The sequence below is a fragment of the Anser cygnoides genome, chromosome Z (genome assembly GCF_040182565.1).
Source record: "Anser cygnoides isolate HZ-2024a breed goose chromosome Z, Taihu_goose_T2T_genome, whole genome shotgun sequence".
Classification (NCBI taxonomy): domain Eukaryota; kingdom Metazoa; phylum Chordata; class Aves; order Anseriformes; family Anatidae; genus Anser; species Anser cygnoides.
This window is the reverse complement of record NC_089912.1, coordinates 30001964-30025543: the sequence shown is the minus strand read 5'-3', so window position 1 is coordinate 30025543 and position 23580 is coordinate 30001964. Positions and strand designations below refer to the sequence as shown.

Genomic DNA, 23580 nt, shown 5'->3' with positions numbered 1-23580 from the left:
AACTACTTGCACTACATAGTTAATACACAAACAAAAGTTGTTCTGAAAAGCCACTTCCACTGTTCCCTGTTCAAAACAATCTGAGAACACATTGATAATTAGAGGAAGAAAAGGGAGATGTTCATGTTTTTTTTTAAATAATTTTTTAATGTGCTATATAGGCATGATCACTACGAGATCTTTCACCTATATGCAATACTACACACTGCAACACACCGCATTTTCAATGTACATTAAAAAGTCTAGGAAGAATATTCCTTCACTGGAAAAATATCATACAATCACTTAAATAAACAAAGACAACATTACAGTGCAAACAAAATCCTGGTTTTATTTATTCTGCAATTACTGAATACTTTCTTTCTAAAAGTTTTTTAAAAAATAATTAAAAAACCTACCCACAGACAACCAACATTTTCTGAGATGATTTCCATTTGCTGAATCATGGTCTGATCCTTGAAACTGTAGTAAACTGTATACATATTTGTATGATGCATATTGACCTGATTTGTGTCAGGTATGGGATCCCAACCCCAAACCTGCAGACGGCAATAAAGTGGCACTGCTGGCTTCAACTGACTTTTGATCAGCCTGTGTCAAGAAAGATTCAGTACAACAGTCCTCTCCACGAACTAAAGAAAGCGTGCTTCAGGAAGCCGGGCAAGGTCTTGGTTTAAAATGATTTTGGTTTCTGCTGCTAATTGCTGTTAGGGAGAGCAGGTGCCTACTTCTCCACTACAGAAGCCCAGTCTGTAGAACAGCAACGATGGCAGATTCTCAAAAACGCACTTCAACATGGGAAAAAGGCAAAATGATACCCTTCTGTCCCAGGAGGCATGAGGGTGTTGCCAGAGCCACACAGGTGAAGAAACAGACTGCAGCAGATACAATCTGATTCCTAACATGCGTAAGCCCTGCCACCTTCATGAACTCCTACTCTGACACATGAACTTTAAAGTGCCTGCATGCTCTTGCCAATTGGGTGATGTTAATAGGAGAATGAGAGTCCTGTGAAGACATGAGGGAAACACAAAGTGCATGTAGGTGAGTACATAAAAAAAGGGGATGTTTGGTTTCACTTGGAGAGGAATGTTGTCTCTTTGTAAACTTCATTGTACCACCCTTCTCTCAAAAAAACACAGTAAGAACCTCTGCCTTTAAATTATGGGTGAGATAGGGACAGCAAGACCCACTACCATTGTGGCACAGAGTGACACTGGGCTCCTCATGCATGTGTGATCCGCTCCTGTTCAAACTGTGTTGGATGCCATAAACAGAACAAGGCAGGCTTAAAAGACAGGCAGCAGAACATTCACCACTGATGACATTATATGTGACATCCTTCAGGTTCTTATCAAATTAGACAATACAGTGAAGCACTACTTTTACAGGCAGTAAGTGATTACTCCATTACATTTTTCAGATTTGCACTTCTATGCATACATAAAAGAAAAGAGTAGGAAAGAAAGCTGAATTAAATAACACACAATTTCACAGTCCTTTTGCAGTCTGTAGAATACCTAAACTGCATGAAACCAGTTTGCTACTATAACAGCTGATAGGTTAATGCACAACACTCTAGATATAGGTGGGAGATGGCACAAAAGTGAGGACTAGCAGGCTATTGAATCCCCAGTTCCAATTTTTGCACAATTATAGTTTTTCACTTATCGCATTCAACGAGCACACAGAGCATGTACCAAATATCTCTCAAGTGGATGGGCACTGAGTTGGCAGGACTGAGGTAGAGAGCAGCTTCTGCAGCGCTTCTTGCTGGCAGTGAATAAAATACAGCAGGGGGGTTCTGCCTATGGGGAAAATGAACACTGGCCAGAAAGTGTGTGTCAAGGGACCGCGTTTTAAGAACGTCTTGTACACTAGAAAACCAAATTTCTGCTCTGCTGAACACCGTTCTCATTTGCACAGCTGTACAGGCCAGCTTGTGGAAGGGCAGTATAACACACACTTATAAGTCTGCTACCTCAGTGTGACAACTGTTTGCTCCAGATGAAATAAGCAAGTGAAGATTTTGCCTACAAAAGCCTTATAAAAGCCTTTGACCACCCTCATGCATAAATACTAACCCACATATTAAAATGACTCATTCTCAACTACTCAAAACACCAGGGTGCAACTTCCCCAAACAGAATTAGCCACCTGCATCTATGAATGAAACTTGCAAATGAAGACAGTAACCCTTATAGATTTATTGTTGTACCAAAAATGGATAAAAATATATAATAAACTACTTTTTAATTATATTCCCTATTCATAAATAATTGATCATGACTTGCTGTCAAAAAACTGTTAAGATTTTGTGCCTAATAGGATTTCTGTATTTGACTACCCCATGAAACTTTGGGGTTGGCATAAACTCTGGGCATTAAAAAACAAACCCCACCAAGCTGAGCGACCACACAGAGCTGCAAGGACTTGCCTGCTAAGCTCCTTCTCAAGTCCACCAAGAAGACCCTAGTGTCCCCTCAAGGGCAGGTTACTCTTTCACATGGAGAAGTTTCTCAGGGTGGCAAGAGAACAAACGTTGCTGGTGCTTTACAGCTGAGAAGAACTTGTTGATTCAGTTTAAAACAATGAGTAAGAACTTTCTGTTGGGAAGTATTTTCATTCACAGAGAAGCTCTGGGAAGGCTATCTGTTCCCTTTGCACCAAAGTAAAATTTCTTTCTCTTACACAGAAGCATAGTTCTAAGGGCATGCTGCAGCATAAGATTACCATACACACAGTCCCATACACAATTCTGTAGATAGCCCACATGCCCGAATCTAAAGGCAGCCATTCTCCATCAAAGACTCAAGCACTGAATTCTGCCTATGGATTTAGTGCAACCCAGCTTACCTCTCACCTCCCATCCACAGGAAGGGGTGAGACTAGGATATTATAGGGTCCGCACAGCCACCGGGTAGAGCAGTGACAAGTGTTCTGCTCCCTTGATAGGCAGCTTTTTTGTGGTGTAGTAATGGATGACCTCAGGAACGCTGTCGAAGGGAGGGCTGTTCTGACCCAGGATGTATTTTTCTTTGGTTTTCGTCAGTTTCATATGCATAAAACCTTGACTGCTCCTGCAAGAAAAGCAAAGCGTTAGTTCATGATTGCGTATGGGGAGTAAGGCAGCACCACAACGAGCTCATTCATGACATAGGGGGATGCAGGAGAACAAAATAGTTTCCAGGTGACAGGCCAAGACTACTCCAAAAGACAGTGACTGTTACCTGCAAACCCCCAAGGACAGTCCAACACTAAGGCAACCTAATCCAGTACTTTGTTTTCACCACCTTCTCTCTCTGGACTTGAGTACAATGCTGTCTTACCCTGGAACTGGCCCGGAGGCATGCCAGAGGACAGCCTGTTATCCTGTTACCCCTCAGTTTTGCTGTGAGCATTTGATTTTCCTAACAACCTGACATCAGTTCTGGACCAAAAGGTGTCATTAGTTTTGGCATATCAGAAGCCTGAGGCTTCTTCACAGAGGCACGTGCAGGACGTGAGCCTCATGCAGATGAGGCCAGGCCTGCCTTGTCCTGGGGCGACCTCTGGACAGAGCACACTCATCCCACCCTGGCAGCAACTGGCCAGAACATGGCCATGTGCAGACGGACCTACTGCTGCCAACTGGGGAAATATCCTCAGAGCAGCCCTCTCCCAAGACTAATGGCATGAAGAATTTCACCTGCACTGTGCTGAGCAAAGGCTGCTGACCTGCAGCCCTTCTGCAAGCACAAGTCAGTATGTGGCTTCACTGAGAAATATTTAATATATCCCTTACGGCAAATTAAACACGTTCATGCTTAAATATAAAAAGAAAATTTAATGAACAACACATTGGACAAAGTCCTGCTACCATAAGCAGCTCTACAAGGAGTCTGCAAAGATGTGTCATGAGCCAGTTCCCTATATACACTTGCCCCAGCATCAACCGTGAGCGTTGGCACAGGACACCTTGCCTGGTGCTGGGTTTGTCCCCCAGCACCACCTCCGCTCCCCACAGGTCTCCTCCAGCGCCTGCACCACACGATCGCTACAGGAGAAAACTGCAGCGTGTCTTATCTCATCAGCAAGGGGAACTGAACTCCCTACACGGAGCCGCTCTGTCCCTGGTGTTCCTGTTTCCCCTCAGCTTAGCCCATCCTGCAGCCAGCCCTTCTTGCTCTCTGTGCCAGAGCCTCTCTTGGTCACAAGTTACCACTGCCAAGTGGTTACAGTCTGAATTTCCGCTTCGTTACCAAAAGGAAAGAAGAAGCTTCAGGTTCTGTGATGCACTGGACAGGTCTATCAGGAGTCTTCTAAGATCTCTAAGAGAGAGACTATCTCGGGCTACTTTTGCTAAAAACACAACTGAGAGGAAATATAGGAGATGTTGGGGCACCTGTCACCTGTACAGAGTCACTTAATGAAATAAACTCCTCTTCAGGACACCTGCTTATTGTGTATTTCGGCACTGGTTAGTCCCGAACACAGTGCCTGGAGCACTCTATTTTGCCCATTTCCCATGTTGTTCATGAAAGTGAGTGAAAAAAAAACATGACCTAGTAGTTATGGAAAGAAGCCTCATGGACTTCAACCAAGACACATAAAAAGTTTCTGCCTTTGGACACAATAAACCCAGGCTGCAGCGCAGGCTAGGGCACAACATGCCAGAAGAGGAACCATGTCACGGTGGACAAGACACAGAACATGCACCAGCAGTCTGCCTCTGGAGCCAAGACAGCCCACTGCAACCTGGGCTGCACGGTAAAAGTGCAGCCACCTGGTGGAGGAAAGTGACTCCCTGGGGTACAGAGCACCAGCGAGGCTGTATCTGGACACTGCAACTGGTGTAAGGGCCAACCCATAAAAGAGGGAAGTCAACACAGGAGCAAGTCCCGAGGCAGGGCCACCAGAAGAGCCTGCGGGTGGGAGCATGGGGTGTAAGGGGTCAGCTGAGGCCACTGAGCCTGTTCAGGCTGGAGAGGGGAAGGCGAGGTAGAGGGTGGCAGGCCGCCTAAAGAGGAAAGTTACAGAAATTACAGAAAAGGTGGATATTTCTCAGAGTCACACAGTGAGTCACAAGCACAAGCTGCAGCACACAGAGTTCCCTCTGGGTGTAAGGAAAGTCTTCTCCATGACAGTGGCGCAGCCCTGGGGCCAGGCTCAGAAAGTTCAGGTTTCCATCCTCACAGGTTTTCTAACTTTGCCTGTAGAAAACACTCAGCAACCTGAAGGGCAAGTCCTGCTAGGATTAGGGGGTACGATTACACGCCTCCAGCTGTCCACTTCCTTCTAGAGTCCTCTAGAAGTCTATGGTTAATCTTTACCATTTTTATATTTCCAGAAATCACTAAGCAGAGCTTCTAGTTCAACAACAATTTTTATTTGAAACATTTATAAATATTGAATATTAAAGTGAAAAGACGAAAGAATCAAAAGTAACCTCTGAAACTTCACGACTTCAAACTAAAATTTTCTTGAAACTGAAAATGTGCTTTGGGCAATTATTTCATAAGAAAGCACAATAAAATCTCCCTGTTTCAAGCAAGGCACAAAACACTTAAGGGAGAGACTGGAAAGGGTGAAAGTTTTGACATCTGAGAGGTTCAAAGGTGGTGAGATGTCAAACCAGGGTGATGGCAGATACTACAAGATGCAGACTGTACGCAAGTTGCTCACCTCCTACTTTTAATACTTGATCTTTGCCAAGCAGGGATGACATCACCTTGCAACTGTATGTAGAAAAATTTTGCAGTTAATGAGGCCAAGGCTGTAGACACGCTGTTGCCCTGTGTTCAGGTCCACCCTAGTCTGACAAAAATACCCGGAAACAAACTATCCTGTCCTGGGCAGAAGAACAGTACTGACTCCGGGAAGCAGGGAAGACAGTATCTTCTGATAGGCTTGTGTTTTAGAATAATAAAGGGGTTGGATTTTTTTTCTTCTTCTTCCTTTGGTCTTGCCAGACAAACACAGCGGACATCATCTCCATCATCAAACTAAAGCCCTGGCCAGCTGAGAGCCATTTCTCTTGGGCTAAGTATCTCTTTACTGCTTTAATCCTTTTAGGGCAGCGTTCTGGTTCAGTGGTTAGAGCCTCCGACTATTTGCTTACAAACAAGGGAATGTTTGTGCTGCTGGTTTTCCCCTTCACTGCAAAGCAGCTGAAATATGTTAAGAACTAATAGTTCTGTGATTATATTATTCCACCAAAGCACTGTTTATGGTTCACACCGACGCTGCACAAGGCAGCTTGACTAGTGCCGTTTCTTATCAAAACAAGAACCTTCTTGCCCGTTTTTCTTCCTTTAGTAAAACATGTTTGAGGAGTGAACTGCAATCACAGAGAACTCCCCAGCAGGTAATGCATCTCATTAACGTATATGATCTTGAAAAGGAAACATAATGCAACACACACCACTGCTGGATATCACTCTTTATCACAACAAAAAGCAATTTTTGATCAAAAGGGCTATGAAATAGTGCTAATGAAATTGACCTTAGTAACAAAACCAATCCACTCCTAAAAAGCAAGATATTTAATAATACATTATGTAATTCTGCAGCTGCTGGTGCCTATCGCCTGCAGCTAATATGTACCTCTTACTTTTCCTGGTAATTGCTCAATGAATTTTTCATGAAGAATACAAGCAACACTTACACTAAATCAATTCCTTTCATGGTAGAATGACTTAAAAACCCTTGCATACAAAACTGATATGACTGGAGGTAGAGGGGCCACTCTCTTCTTACATAAACAGTAGACCTCTTAACGTAATCCACATGCAATTTGTATTTACAGGACCAAAAGCCCCATCCCTAATTTCCGAGATTTCTATACCATCTCATGGGTATCTCACCCCACATCCATCCTTTTCAAGCAGCCTGTATTACAGACTTTGAGAGGCAGACTTGCAATTGTTAAAATCAATAGTGAAGCAAACTGACTCGTGGGGCAAGAGGATTAAGCTGATGACCAAAGGACCTTTTCTTGCCATCACTGAATCATCATTTATATCACCACTTTATCTCCACATCCCTCTCTGACATTCAGCTCATTTAGCCACTAAAAACTGAATTCCATGAGACTAACGCACCAGGGGATTTTATTTGCCCAAAGCTCCTCTGTTAAAATTAACTGCTAACAAGGATCTTTGTGGAACTTCCCAAATGATTCATCTTTCAACTGGTCACATGAAGATGAAAAACTGTAGGTTACTTTCATTCATTGACCTTCACTTATCTTCATTTTTAGCTATCTTCTCTAATTATTTGTTAGATCTCTGACATCCCTCCATCAAGCACTAGTTTTCTTTTCAAGGCAGTATGTTGGAAAATGGGTAGGAAATAGATGGCCAGCTAGCCTAACGTTTTCATTGTTGAAAAGCTGATATTCCCCACCTGCATGCTATCTCATGTCCCGCCTCCTTTGTGTCTTCCCCCCACCAGCACATATGCTCCTTCTTCAGCTTTTTGAGTTAGAACAGGTCAGAAACCGGATTTTCCTTTTGCAGCTCTTCCCCTTGGTAGTGTTTTGCAGGTGGTTTGAAATACCGGTAGATTTTATTGTGGTTTCTTGTGAAATAATTGTACAAAAAGACCCACATCCCAGTCTGTTTCTGCCTTTGTATTTATATGGTTTTGGGTTCTCCTCCTAAAAGAGCAGGATATTTTTCACTACGTAAGACCCAGTCCGAAGGGTTTTTTACAAAGCAAAACCCAGTCAGAATCCTCAGAAGTGGATTTCTGAGTTTCTCTTTATGGATGCCGAGGAGGAGTAGAGGTGGCAATCAGCAGCTATTTGAAATTGACTTCAAAGCTTTGCAATGTCACACATGCATGTTCACAAAGAAAAAGGACTGACGGGATTCAGACAATGGACTGATTTTGCTGACTGCTAGTGTTTGCAGCCAACATTCATCCACATATTGTCAATGATGGGCTGAGTTTTAGTTTCTGTCCCAACTACTTTCCTGGATGTCCAGAACTCTTCAAACTGAGCATTGTTCCAGGCTTACTGGTGGGTGAAAGCAAAGATCATTAAGGAACTGGAGCTTATGTTTTCAAATGTTTTCCTCCCTCCCTTCCCGACTTTTTTTTTAAGTTTCCAAAAGTTACACTGTGAATCTGTTACCTGCTTTCCTTATTCCAAGTAAGCCAATGGAGCCATCACTAGTTGCAGCTAGAAATATAAAACAAGCTACTTCTCATCTTCTAGAATGAAGAACAGATTAAGTTGGCAGGAGGTGGTCAGGCAGTTGGACTCGCTATTTGTAGGTCCTTTCCAACTGAGCTATTCTATTCTAAAGCCAGCTTAGCACCTTGAAACTATGCCCTCCAGTTAAGCACTTCCAAGTGTAAAGGATTTGAAGCTGTTCACATCTCCAGTCAGGATCCTGCTGTGCTGTACATCCCATCCTTCTCCAGTTGTTCCTGAAGTCTCCCTTCCAGAGCCACCTCTTCTGGTATGCCTTGGCTCAAAGAAAATCAGTGCCTAGTAACTGGCACGGGCAGAATGTGCCTACACTTGTTTTACCACACTACTTCTGCTAGTGCAGTGATGAAGATTATAGGAACACTGCTCAGAAAGAAACCTGAAAGTCAAATTCCTCCATCTTCTCCAAACCCTTTCAATTCAAGCCCTGAACTTAGTAAGCAGAGAGATAAGTGAAATTTAAGGCAGAGATGAGGAAAAAGACCCATGATTTAACTGGCTGTAAATCAGTTTCTGCTTAGTTTTTTAAGTGTTGTTTGAATCCACTTAAATCTTACATGTACAAGCAAAATATGTCCCTGATAGTAAATCACTCTGGTTTTGGAATCTGGATTTCTCAATTTTTTCAAAAGCAATAACTATTAGAGCCTGCCAGGCCTGCCACACAATGAGCAGAACCTAAATGACAATCCCAAATTCACATTCATGAAAGCCAGTATCTTAAATAGATCTCACGCAAGACTTCAGCAACAAAATTCACTGGAACCTTACTTGTTTAACTCATTTAACACATTGTTACACTGGGATTTACAAATGGTGCTAGCATTTCTCAAATGTTGTAATGGCTCTGTCCAAACTTTTGTTCAACTGAGGCTGACAAAACAGCGACACTGACATGACAGCAACACTACAGACCACATTCACTCCTTTCTATTTCAACCATTCCCATGAGTTTCAAATGTAGAACAGGAAAACTCCTAAATACTGATCCCTGCACCAAACTGCTTTGGAAGTCTCAAGGACAGGTGTTTATACAGACACAATACTTGATATATGACTAATAGTCACACCTTGTTTAAAATGTTTTGTAACACAACCATAAAACCAAGCGACTTTGAATTAGAGCTTTCCCACACGTTTTCCTTCAGTTTTCAAAACCCAGTGAGGATGGGAACAGAGATTGTGCAGACAGCTCATCAGACTGTGCTTTGTTTGATCTTATGCCTGAATTGTGTTAAAAGAGCATTCAAGAAATATTAATTGGATACTAAACCAAGTATTTTTTTCAAGAAAATGTTAATAGCTATGAAACATTATTCATGCTCACAATCAGGAAAACTGGCCAAGCCTTCCAAACGTTGGTTTTGCTGGTGAAAGTGCTGTTTTGTCAAAACAGATTTTCTGCACCAAGGCATCCATTTTAATGAAAAGTCAGCTGGGCAAGAAATAAAGCAACAACATTCCAATAACATCAGAAAAAGCACTGTAGCAGTGCTGGAAATGTGTTGTTTTGTTTTTCCATTCTGAAATAGTTTTCCACTTCAAAATTTTATTTTATATTGTACGTTGTTGCTTTGAACAAAACCAATGTTTCACAGAAACCTACAGCAACAAAGAAAAAAATTAAAATTTCCAAGACACAAAAACCTGCATTTTTTTTTCCTCTACATGAGTGATCACTTCAAAAAAAATAATTCTTTACTGGAGACAACCAAGAGGCTTACCTGGGTATATTTTTTTCTGGCTCATTTCTACTTTTTCAAGCACAGAACACATGACACTGTCATTCTGCATCTGAGAACCACTGTTACTGTCTAGTAGCAGTGCTAGGCAGTGCTAGGTTAAAGGTTGGACTAGATGATCTTTGACGTCTTTTCCAACACAAATTATTCTATGACTCTGTGACTTCTGTAGAAGTGGCAGAATTCTTGCCTGCAAACAGCCTGCTCCCTATCATTTGTTTACACTGACAGCAGTCTAGAAATAAATATTAAAATACTGTTATTAAATTTCTTATTTAGAGAGTTACGAAAAATTCCCTTAACTCTTTTAAATTATATTGACAGAAGGGAACTAGGATTTTATTTATGTCACAACAGTTCTAATAACATTTTATGTGTTCTAAATTAGGTAAAAGGTACAAAGCGTGGCACTGATCTGAAAACTATTACCTGTCCAGAGTTCTCAGTTTTGGAAAACAGGATCTCTTCTACAGATCAATCCTGAAATTTCATAAGTGACAACGGCTTTTATTGTACTCCCTCTGCCATTTAGGGAAAACCACACACCTATTTATAAACACCCAGGAGCAGTGTTTCAATACACACCATCCTCCACAGATGAAACAAAAGTCTCTGAAGTCAGCTCTGTTCTCCCTCCACTGGTAATGACCATGCAGAAATTATCTGACAAAGCAGAAAGCAAAGACCATTCTTGCTTATACTCACAGTTTTCCCATTTAGCTGCCTTGAGAAATAAACTTAAACTAAAATTTAAAAGTAGCTACATTTCCCCAAACTGAAAAGTAAGTCAGGAAATGAAGAGCAGGCATGGTATACATCATTGCAAAGGGCCTTGGCAAAACCAGATCCTTACTGAAACAGTTAAACAACAGCACTGGGAACCTTATAAAATTGTCATAAGCCAACCACTTGAACAGTGGCAGAGCCTCTTGAGTTTCTGATAAAACTTTGTAAAGGGTTGAATACCACATATTCCCTGTGGCCAGAACAGCCTCAAAACCAGCAAATAAACAGGGCTAGAGGCAATTGCATTCAGGGTTTTGAGATGAATTTAAATATTGGAGCAGATTTCAGGAGGATCAAAAACATATGGTATTACTCTTCAGGACCCCAGGCTGGAGACTTTTATTATAGTAAATAAACATTCAGCAGTACTAATAATTCTGAAATTACCCACCATTCATTCCAGAGAAAAGGAGCCATTACCACCCATCACGCAGGCATACTTCATTCACTGTCAAATCACTGGATTTCCTTTTCCAACACACTTACTGGTATTTGGAGAGAAATCAGCCATCTAAATCCGCCAGCTGTTTTCATGCAGTCTAAATGAGCTCTAGCCAAACGAACCCTTACAGGCTCTTGCCCCTTACATTTTTAGAGAAAGCAGTCAACTTTTATCCCTGTCAGGCAACACAACTGAGTATCGAGTTTGTAACCTTTCCATTACAAGGCAGAATACTGCCAAAATGCCAGCAAAATCTTTTTTTTTTAATACTATGACATCATTAAAGGACGATTACTGTTAGATGTTAGAGAAACATCCACCTTTTCTGTAACTTTCCTCTTTAGGCAGCCTGCCACGCCACCCTTCACCTCGCCTTCCCCTCTCCAGACTGAACAGGCTCGGTGGCCTCGGCTGTCCCCTTACACCCTGTGCTCGTGGCCCTGCCTCTGGACTTGCCCCCGTGTTGACTTCTCTCTTTTATGGGGGGTCCTTACACCAGCTGCGGTGTCCAGATACAGCCTCGCTGGTGGTCTGTACACCAAGGAGTCACTTTTTTGACCTACTGCCTCTGCTTTAGCCGTTAGAGCCCAGCAGGTGGCTGAATTTCATCGAGCAAGACTGAAACATAACACAGCTTACAAACGGAGATGTTCTAGTGCTGCAGTTCATGATGTACCTCCACGAGTCGTGCCTGAACTCCTGAAATACTTGTAAGATGGCTCTCCTCTTGCCTCCATATATCTACCTCCACCTCTTCCACCACCCTACATACTAGTAAAAAAAATAGACCTAATATTAAGGAGCTTGCAACAGGGCATTTCAATGGCAACAATGACACTGCCACCATGAGTAGGGGTCTCAAGTTTTTTACCTAGACTTATGTAATTAAAAACAGGTTTACAGAAAGAGCAGGAGAGTATCAGTGGGCCAAACACCTACTACCCTGAAGGAACACGCTATTTGTGTGTATGGCCCTCTCCAAAGACCACAGAACACAAAGCTTTCCTAATGCTGGAGAAGATGGTATTCAAAGACAGAAGTGTAGTATTTGGTTACATTAAACGAAATTGAGCAAGTGCTACCACCTTCTAACTTTTCAGATATAGGTAATATTTGTATAGATTTCCATTGCCAGACATTGCTGTATTTTGGAAAACCTATTTTTCTGTTTTTGCCAGAGAGAAGAAAACCATAAAAAAAACAGAGCAGAGCTGCCTCTGTTTCAAAACTTGCAACATGACACTACACAATAGACTCTACATCACTGTCACAATCTAAATACAAAAATTAGTGTTTTTTTCTTCCTTTTCCTCCATATCAGAAATGTGCAACGCTGAACTGAAAAAAATGCTGACTCACACATAGATGCTGGTGAAGGTCGCTGAGGGGCACAAACACACCTAAAATACAATAGTGAATATGAATGCCTAGGGAATGTGTTCAACAGCTAAATGGGGATAGATGCTGCATCTTCTGCCCCAGAATGATCTGAAAGATATAGACCTACACGGTTACTAGAGCTTACCTCATCCCACAAAGCAACTCCACATCCCACTGACCTGATTAAGTATTTCCCTATTTTTATGACTAAGTAGAACCATTTTTGCCTAAACAATAAGGAAAACACAGGGTCATCAATCAAACAATGCAACCACAAAAGACAGAAGTAACTCACTGTATTTCAGCATCAACCCAATCTGATATTGGAACCCTTGCTTTAATGAACCAGAATGGAAAAAGTAGTGCTCCTGGATATTGAAACAGAAGTGCCTTTGGCTCCTGTACCAATAGGTTTGGAAGTGCAGTTTACAAAGGTCAGTTTCAGTTCTCCAATTCTACCCATTCGTAGCTAGCAGTTTAGTAAATCCTTGAGAATCTTTTTCCATGGGGTGACTTCTTTTTTTTTAAACTAAATTAAATCTTCATCTTTCTATTCTCTAGTGTGATTGATTTATGCATTGTTACACAAAGAGGTCCATTTTATTATTTGTCCCAGAATATGCCAACACTTTTTTTAAAAAAAAAAAAACAACACATTTTGCAGCAAGAGCACTAGTAGTACAGTTCCACAAACTTAACACTGGAATTCACTGTCTTCTTCCAGTCAACCACCATATAGATATACTCTTACAAGTCAGCTACATTCATGGAAGAGCTTGCTGTAAACAGAGTAGAGAATTTGCCAGGAGTTGAAATTTGAATATTAAGTGCTTTGCACAAAACATGGACCTACGGTGAGTTTACTCATATGTATCTATGTGGGTTTATATAAATTCAAATTTTCCCCAGTATTTTCCCTATAGATGTTATCTGTCCCTCAAAAATGTGTACTAGTTTATTTCATGGAGTCACTCCCGTGGGTCAACAGACATTCTGCCTGCCTCTCAGCTCTCCCTATCACAAGCTGAGAGGTATGTCAACTTACCATTTGCTGTAAGAGCCAGCTGGAGACTGACTACCCCTTCATACTGCAATAGATCGTGGATGGTCCATAAAACATCATGTTGCTTCTGCTTCTGTTGCTGATCTACTGCTTGATCCCGGAGAGATCATCACCTCTGTGCCCTCATCCTCCTGCTCAAATAACATACCTGTCCAATACTGGGGCTTCTGGAGCTCTCCTGATGTGCCTGCCTACCTGTTAGGATGGTTAATGGTCTGAGGAATAGAAACTGTGTGCTTTATCGGTTACAGGCACACCAGGAAAAGGGTGTGAAGGAAGAACAACCCCCACCCCCCACAACAACAACAAAAAAAATAAAGGGAACTCACAGTCACTAGATTTGTCCCACCAGAGGGATTATTGTATCCCCCGCTCACAAATTGCTGTGAAAAGCTTATATTCCACAGGGAAGGAAAAAAAAAGGAGCAAAAGCAACATAGAAGCTTCTCAGGCCTGCCATACTTGTACCAGCTAAACCCATGTTAGCAAGCGTAAAGAACCACAGCCAGGATGCTCAGCGTATTGGGAGGACACCGACTACAGACAGCCAGGTGCACTTCAGAACATTAAGTATAATAAATTTGAGGAAAGAATTATAGAAAGTAAGAGCAAGATGTATCACACTTAATTAGATGACAAAAAACAAATTTAATAATTACATTTTACAAATCTACTCCAATGCATTGACAGAGCAAGACTGGAGGGCCCACCTCCACGGCCTTCAACTTCAGCACTGCTTCCCCATATTCCAAGTACAGTCACGCCAGTCACAGCATATCCATTTCTTTAGGTCTCTGCTGCCTGAACTTCCATTTCAATACATCTGAATTGAGGATACAGGCCTAAGGCGGTACCCAGAGGCAGCCCTAGCATCCCCAGAGAAAATACCCAATCAAGCTGGACTCTGAGATGCAAATCTAGTATGTATCCTAGTTCTCCTGTTGCAACACAAACCCCTTCATTTTGGCAGGAGACCAATTACTACACACCAACAGGTTTTACTTGGGTCTGTGCCCAGCTGTGGGGTAGTACTCCCTTCTCTCCCATACATCAGACAGTTGTCCATAATTTTATGAGTCTTTCTTTGTTACTCTTCCTTTGTTCCCTTGTTTGCTTTTCTAGCATGGTTTTACAGTCCTGGAGACCTAGCCAAGCCCCAGAGGATTCAATCTTGGTCCAGGACAGACAACATAGACACTCCTGGAGTTACCGACTGTAGTCTATCAGGTAACTGGTTGTCTTCTGTTTATAAGATGGGAACAGTTCTCTTTTTGGGGGAAAAAGGCAGGCACCACTGGAGATGAGTGAGTCCAGAACCAGCCCCTCTGAGGTGCAAGCTCAAGGAGTCTGAATCATATAAAATATAAGGACTTAGATAATAGCATAAAGCACGAACACATGGATGGAAATAAGTTCTTGGGTCCCCTACCCTGTAGGCCTAGTGATAGCCTGCCCTACTAAGCACAGTTTTTTGTCACTCAAGATTATATCTTCACCCAGACCTGTAATTTAGCTGCATGCAACTAAGTGGAAAAAAAAAAAAAAGAATTCTTTCTCACCACATAAAATCAGCAGTTTTGTCAACTGCTATCCATTTTCCTGCCTGCAGGCATTCTTTAAGAGACTCACGGATAAATGTAGATGTTGCAAGAGTCATCCATGAAGCTACTCACAGCTTAGATACAACTCAAGTATAAAATAGATGCTATTCTTCCTTACCTGCTGGCCTGAAAAAGATACTGATGCTCCATGCCAGCCTCACTGTCCTCTTGTGACAATACTGTGGCTGCAGCTTCTTATTGACAACAGAAATCCTCTTATGAAAGAAAGGTCATAGATGTTTTTAAAAGGGGAAGACAATACCTGTTTTCTAAAATGTATTACTTTGGTACTTGGTGCCAGTTGGACAGCCGCAGCTTCAACCAATGTACATTTGAATTATTAGCGATGTGTTTAGCTGACAATAGCAACAAAATACTGAGCCCTCACTCTGTTCATAGCTTTAATGCAGTGTCCTATTTTGGCACTGATGTATATGTGAAAAGGAGACTTTACTGACAAATTAATGTGCTGCTTCACTGCAACCATGTCAACACCCTACAAATTAGAAATTTTTCATTTATTTATTAACCCGCCAGATTATTCTCTTATTTTCTATTTGTTCTAGCTGAACATGGTTCTACTACATAACAGCATTGGCTGGGCAAATGTAAATGTAAATTGCATTTCGTTCCCTCTCCCTCACAGGAGCAAGGTAATATTGAAACAAAAAAATACAGATCAAGCTGTAGTCAAACTTTATGGAGTATTATTCCCAAAGTCTTATACAGCATTTCTGAAGAGACGTGTCTCCAGTAACGCTTTCAAGTAAATTCTGGTGCAGGTAATAACATATTGCAAGTAAAAGGAACTTCCTTTCTTCACATGTCAGGGAAAATGCCATCTACGCTACAGTCAGCAATAAAGGCCCCAGCCTTTCCTGCAAAACATACCACCATGGGGCTGGCAGTCAGGACACCCCTTTATTTTCAAAGTAAAGAAAATGCTCTCACAGGTAGAGAGAATAAATAGCAAGGTGTGGAGAGTAACACATTATCCAGCAAGCAGCTTACATGGAAAGAAAAAAAAGAAACCAAACAGAAGTTACTGTAACTGTACCAGAAGCACTGGCACAGTTTTGGGGATACAGGGCTAGTAGACTTCTGATCCAAAAGCCTCTGAGAAACAGACATCAAATACCTGGCAGCTACTCCCATGGGACATGATGACTATGAACAGAATCACAAAACTGTAGGTCTCGAGGCCGCTGTCTATATCCCAACACAGCCTCCTATAATCGTTTTCAATTTACATGACAATGACTTTACTGAAATCGTGGCAAGAAATAGTTAACAACTGCAGTCACCTTCAAAGCCAGTAGTCTCACATTAGCATAGGCCTGTGCTCTAACAGTAGCATCACAGACTGCTTCCTGGGAGGCCATTCCGTGGAAAAAGTGGCCTTATACTGTATGCTAAACAGGGACATTGCACAGACCATACCAGAGCAGGACCTGGAGCAAGTATGTAGGTCGAGCTTAAGCACAAGCAGAATCCAAACAACATGGATGCTCATGAATTATTTACAGAGAACTGCTCATTTTTTCCACTTGTAGCATTCACCAACTCCAGAGCTATGTTTCAAGAACCATATCCTAACAAAATTATTATAGGCAAATGTAACAAATGACAAGGTTGCAAGTTGATAACAAGAAAAAAATTACATATGCCTGGTGACAATTAATTTTGTGCTACTGCTTTATTAACATGTTTACCTGATAACTATCATGTATCTTTATAGTGTGCTACCAGATGCAGTGCAGTCAGGACTTATCATTTCATCATAAACATACCCATAAAATAAAACAGAATTTTAATGTTGAAATTGTTCTGAACTTCATTTCACTGTGCACATTCAGCAACATCCAAAAGCCTCTGTATTTACAAGTCTCTTACACCTGCAGAAGACCTCAAGCACCCCCAAGCCTGCCTGCCAAAGAAAAGGTGAGCAAAGCCTGTTTTTACCATGCTCTTTTGCAAGTCCTGATGCAGCCCCATGCAGTAAGAGGGGCGCTGGATTGGTACAGCAACACAAATCATGTTCTGCATAGCAGTAGATAGACGAGCACATTATTACAAAGTCTTGGCTTTACTGAGGACACTGCTATAAAGCATCCACACACAACCTCATCCATGCTCACACCAGCAACACAATGCCTGAAGCCCCTTCATTTTTATTTCATTTTTATTTTTTGTGATGTGAGATCCAGTCTCATATTCTATTGGTGATGATGGAAATTAGCTGCTTGCCATTAACTTAAGGTTGCACTTGAATGTTCCAGGGGCTCTTTTCTGCAAACAGAAGTAATTATACTTGTGGCAGCATAAACAAGGTTATACATTTCCTCAGTATAGTTTGAGGAAGGGATAGCTGATTAACATTGCATCTGTGGTTAATTCTGCCAATTACCCCATGAACACCTTGTATTGAGCACTTTACGAGCTATACATTTGTTCTGGTGAAAATGGGAGGTGAAACAGATCGTCTCAAATCTGACCAAAAGATGGGGCACTGGGACAAACACAAAGCCATCTGAAGACCGTCAGCCCCACTGATATACTTCTTAGTCCATTCACTTAAGTCAACAAAACTGTGAAAAGGACACATGGGCTTGAAATCTCTCATCGTCACATAGAAGACTTACGACTGCTTAAACTAGACACGCAATGTGACACAATGCACGTCAGCAATACATGACAGTCACTTCAATTCATGCTCATGAACTCTACACCACTTGGAGCCATATCAAGAAAAATACATATTTGCAGTAATGCCCAGAGATGGGATTGGTAGGGAAATATACAGCAAACAAACAAAAACACCACCAGTATGCAAAATGAGTTTGAAATTAAACCTCACAACAGGGAGAACAACAAATATGAAAAAGGAAACAAAGCTAGTGCCAAATTCAGAGGAAGTTCACTGGAAATAGGTGAAAACTGAATATTATAGAAATGAGTACATATGTTGCATTTCAAATCTCAACAAAGGATGAAGGAATTAAGAGGTCCTGCAAGACAAATGCTAATAAGGATGTAAGATCACATGGCAATGAAATGAAGAGATTTGTCTGACCTCAAGTTATGGATACAGGGGTGCAAAATAACCTCATCACAGACTGATCAGTTGCCTCTGGGTAAAAGAATCATAACCCCAAATAGCAGCATGTGCTTGGCACTTTGAAGGGCGAGTTTCCTACAGCTAAAAGTAGTGATAAACCAGACTGAAACACTTCCTCACAAGGATTGTGAGTGAAACCTGAGAACTGTCTAATAACTCAGCTTTTTGAGCTTAATGAACAAGAATTCTTCCATCACCAAAACTCTCCAAAGCCTTACTTTTTTATAATCATCTTCCTTGAGAGAGGATGCAAAAAGAACAATTAATTATACATTTAGTGTCCTGAATGGGGGAAGAAAGGGAAGAGAACCTTATGGCAATGAGAAGAAATCAGGTGTCAGGGAACATTGAACATGAACTTTGTGAGTGGTCTACAGATGGTAATGGTCAGCAAGATGGCAAGTAAAACTTAAGCAGGTTGCTAGCAGAGTAAGCAAGTTTTCATGGTAACTGACATATATGGTTAAATTATGTTATTTTTTATTTAACTAGATACTTTGAGAGAAGACATTGGTTGCATTTGCAGGATATCAAAAGAGCTCCTTAAAAAAAAAGGAAAAATGGCTAATGAACAAGACATGAACTCTAAGTGCAGTACCATGGGCTTAAGAGGATTTTGCAGGTTCTGGAGGAGCCACTGAAAAATGATCAACATCACAGGGAGCTGATACACAGTTAACAGACAGCATGAAGAGGCCAGGGGCAGCACTAGTTTTGACAAATTTATGGAAGGAGAGCTGAAGAGTACCAAAAACACTTTTCTTACATTCCAGAAAATGCAGATTGGAGTTCAGTCATTTAGCGGTCTTATTTAATTATTAAATTATTATTTATTGTCTTGTTATGGGGAGATTTAAGATAAGTGCCATCAGGAAATCTGGTTTAGAAAATCTTGAAATATAACACACTACAGGGACATGAAGGGCCAGCATCCAGATGTCTAAACTTGCAAAACAAAGAAAATAAAGAGAAAGGTGAGGCAAAGAAAAGATAATTAAGAATTGTAGGAGATCCACAAGAATTTACTGTCATCTTTTTCTCTTAAAGCTGTGCACTGGTTACATAACAAGAGTCACCATACTAACGCAAGAATTAAGTGATATAGTATGGCATGCTTCAAGAACAAAAGCCGTATTTCAAGACTTTCAGAATACGAAGAGGAAAATTTAAGCCTACATATATCTGAAGAATGTGCCATCAAGCCTCCAATGCTTGCAAGTAACTAGAGAAATATTACATCAGAGAACACACAGATCAAATGACAAAGGGGTCAACTGCAGCTGAACCACATTTCTAAAGCAGGTGTGTTACAGTTCAAGGCAGGACTCTTTAGTGCAGAGAGACCACAACAACAATAAAAAAGGAACCAAGATTTTAAGAAATCCTACAAAATATCTGAACAGAATCTTAAAACTAGGTTAACAGATGCACTTCTACTAAGCCCAAAATGGGGATATAAAACCAATCTGAAATCTACTGTTTAGATCATCTGCATAAAACAGGGTAGAACAGACACGGCCCCGTAGTTCCAATGAACCTGAGAACATACATAGGTTAGCACTGTCTCTGAAAGCATTACCATCAAGCATTACCATTATCCAAGCAGTAAAACGTGCTTCCAGAACAGCTCTGTGAAGAGACTGGTTAAAAGCCAAACTGTCAGGAGCAGTGGTGGTAAAAAAGGCTAGGTCTGTTTCTTTCCTACTTGGAAGATAGGTTGCACATCAGACCCTATCTTGGAAGAAGGAAAGCAAGGGAACAGTTCTCTTTGCCCTTGTACAGCCAATATGATGGTGAAGGGCATTCTTGTTCTCCTGCATTGAAAACCTGGGAGCCTGAGAACTTTCTCTGCTGGAAATGCAGATGAGCATACATTGAAGCAAGTATCTGTAATATATTCTTATCAGCCAAGGTACGTGAGGCAAATAACAGCACTGAGACCGGAACAATGAGCATTTCCCAGTTCTGCAGATCTTCCAACCTTGATCCTAGGCTTTTTACTTTCAAGAATTGTATCAATACCATCCAGCTCTACTACACAAAGTCTTCCTTCCATATGTGAAGCCTCTTTTATAAAAGGAATAAAATCCCCAAACAATGCAGTTGCTTATTCAGCCTGAAGCAGAAGCAGCAGAGCATTTCAAATCAGACCCAGGAAAAAAAAATCAAGTTTATTTAGTTAAATGGACACCACAGGAATACTAAAAATCCCTTAACATACCCAAATTATAAGGTCCTAATTCAGTGATTGTCACTGTACATCATGCAGGCTGACAGTCTCAAACCTTCTGGGTGCCCTTCTGAGCTGAATTAGCGTATCAACAGAATGAATAATTTTCCTTTTTTGCACCGAAGAAATTATAGCTTATAAATTACATATACTATGTATACTGGCAAGTACTTACTTCAGTGAAAGAGAATAGTCATGCTTGCTTGTTTGACTGTTTCGTACAAGGTAGCTACACTCTTTACATAGACGTAACAGGTGTTCTGCATCTGTCCTACTGATTGCTCCATGATACCATCTAGGAAAAAACAGAGATTAATACACATTTTCTAACTCATACTGCTTTCACTACTTTGTTTTTAAGGTATGAATAATGGTTAATACCACATGGATATCTTTAAGATCTAATACATTAGATAAAAAGCATGTTGTTTGCCTTATCTGAGGTTAACATTATCACTTGGCCTCTCAGCTGAAAGAAAAAAATCAGATTAGGACAGCATGTGACAGAACTGGCGTACATACTTTTGTAAGAAATTTGCACCCAGAGCAGCAAGTTATAACCTTTATCTTGCAAGCAGGAGATTCACAATACACACATTTACTTGATTTCAGCCCTTCAATATACCAGTATTTCAATTTATATAGAAAAGAATAAAAAACACACAAAAAAGCAAACAAAACCATAGCAGAAGAATACAAACAGTTTACAGTGAAAAAGATCACTTAAAAAAAACATTGAGAAAGGAGGAAATTGATAAGGGTGTCTGTTTAATCAACATGAAGATTAACAAAGACTTGTTCTAAACTTGGTTATGACAACTTTGAGTGCTTTTAGTAAATCCCTGGAGAATCTGCGTAGTAGGTGTAGTCTTGTATGCAGGGAAGAAGGGGAATGGGGAGAGGAGAGATGTGTCCTCTACTAAACTGACCAGTGCAAATAAACTCCTCAGTACCTGCTTTTTTGTATTGGCATTCAAAATGCTTGACCCTGCCCCCTGCCATGTAACATGCCTGGCCCTGCACAGGGTCAGTCACGTCTCTGAAGGAGATCTCCCCCTTCCTGCAACTGGAAAACACACTTTGAAGCATGATATGACACCGCCTAAGCAGGATAATGCATGCACCAGAAATGTTCTCTGCCTGTCATTACCAGGAATGGACTCGCCGTGTGCAAAACAGTTTCCTTCCATTTGTTCTAAATTCATTTATCTGCTTAATTTACTTTAAGAGAGATGTTCAATTAAAAGGAAAGTGAATAAACAGAGAGGTTCTTTTGACAGAAGTCATGCTTTTGACTATCTTGACCTAATGTCAGCTCCACTGTCAAATGGGCAAAATGAAAGTTGGTGTTCAGAAGAAAAAATCATCCTGTGCCTGGCTACAACTGAAGTCTGCATTAGAGAAAGCTACAAGGAGGGTTTTACTATTATATATTCAAGACAGACTTGAAAAAGGGAGACCCTGACAGCTCCATCACATTACAAGTAACACCGACACAGATGTAGATGTTTTCAGGCAGCATTCCCTCTGTACCTCATCAGTTACTGCTGAAGAGTATTTCTCAACAAGCAATTTAAAGACTAGGTTAGAGACTAGGCCGTCTTCTGAATGTGAAGAATATGAATACTAAGAGTCAATCAAAAAATGTATTTGAAAGAGCCTAAAAACTATTCCTATTGTTTATAAATCATTTCTTCTTAAATGGCCAAGTAAAACCAAAACAAAATATGACCTAGCCCAAATCAGGGAGATAAATGATATTCAGAGGGAAGTACTTTGTGCATTCTTTGGGCCTGGTGATCCCCGGTTGGCAGAGAGGTTCATGGAAAAAGAATGCAGAGTTGGTTCCAGGAAACAAAGCCAGCTTTCAAAACAGTCAGAAGAAAAACGGCAAAGTATGAAGACAACTGATGGGAGAACATCTGATTCAGAAACAATGCCTGGAAGCTGTTCTGGCTACAGCTGAGAGTAAACAGCAGTATTGAGAAGTGTAATTGCTTGTGAATCATATGCTCATGTAAATGGGACATTCAGCTTGCTCCTGTTCCAGCTAACTGAGATAAGCATAGTGCTATAATCAGTTTAAAGTTCCTGGCTAATTTGCAGTTTCAGCTGTACCGGGGCTGTTTGCCCTGGGTGTGTCTATTTTTTAAATGTCAACATATAGGTATTTGTACAGAAAGTTCAAAGATTCAAATGTGAATTATGTGATCGCAGAACTGTGAAATAACAACTTGTAGAACACACCAATGCAAAAGCACGGGACATGAGAGCCTGACGACAAGCATATCTTCTAAGATATCCCAGAAAGCACAGGCACACAATACAAACCTAGAAGCAAAACTGAAACGCAATCACACTTTTCAAGACTAATTGAAAGCATCCTGACTGTGGTTTACAGATGCTCTTCCTGACGTCTCTTGCTTTGCCTATAATCAGATTTCAGATGCTGTGGGGTCACAGCTCCACTGCAAACAGGACAGCTGCATCAGTTATGCAGTAGGTGTGATCAGTTATTACGGCCCACAGGATGCACAACACTACTCCATTTCTGAATTGGTCAGAGCAAAACAGGAAGTCACCAGACCTTGTATACAAAGCAGGGAGGGATTCACTTTCAGTAGAACATACAAAATGGCAGAGCACACTTTCCTTTTTTTTCACTGCTACGTGGAGGAAGCAGAACAAAATCATTCAATTCCCTTGTGTCCATGAGTTACTCAGTTTATGGTTACGGACTCCTTAATCACAAGCAACTAGAAGTAATTTGATATATTACACATTGGAATTTCTGCCTGTTTGGGAAGCTTCCTAACCTACATATTAGAAATTCACCTGTTAATTTGCATGCTACTTTTCATGTAGATCCTCTCTACAAAAAAAAAGAGATTCCATTCTTATACAGAAAAGATAGTATGGTGCCATGAAGAAATCTCACACTATTTAAAAATTAAGCATTTTGAATGATTACGAATAATCAAAGGTACAATAAATCCACTCATTAATTTTCTGATCAGT

The 23580-nt window shown here is 40.9% G+C and overlaps 1 protein-coding gene across 1 annotated transcript in view; it reads right to left on the bottom strand.

Moving 5' to 3' along the window:
* Positions 1-305: 305 nt before the first annotated feature.
* Positions 306-23580, bottom strand: part of SHB (SH2 domain containing adaptor protein B) — a 79287-nt gene continuing 56012 nt past the window's right edge. Inside the window, exons 5-6 of the mRNA XM_013197526.3 lie at positions 20738-20857; positions 306-3080 (exon numbers count right to left, since the gene is read on the bottom strand). Coding sequence (XP_013052980.2) covers positions 2897-3080; positions 20738-20857 — 304 coding nt within the window. The 3' untranslated portion in view covers positions 306-2896. The remainder of the gene's footprint in view (positions 3081-20737; positions 20858-23580) is intronic.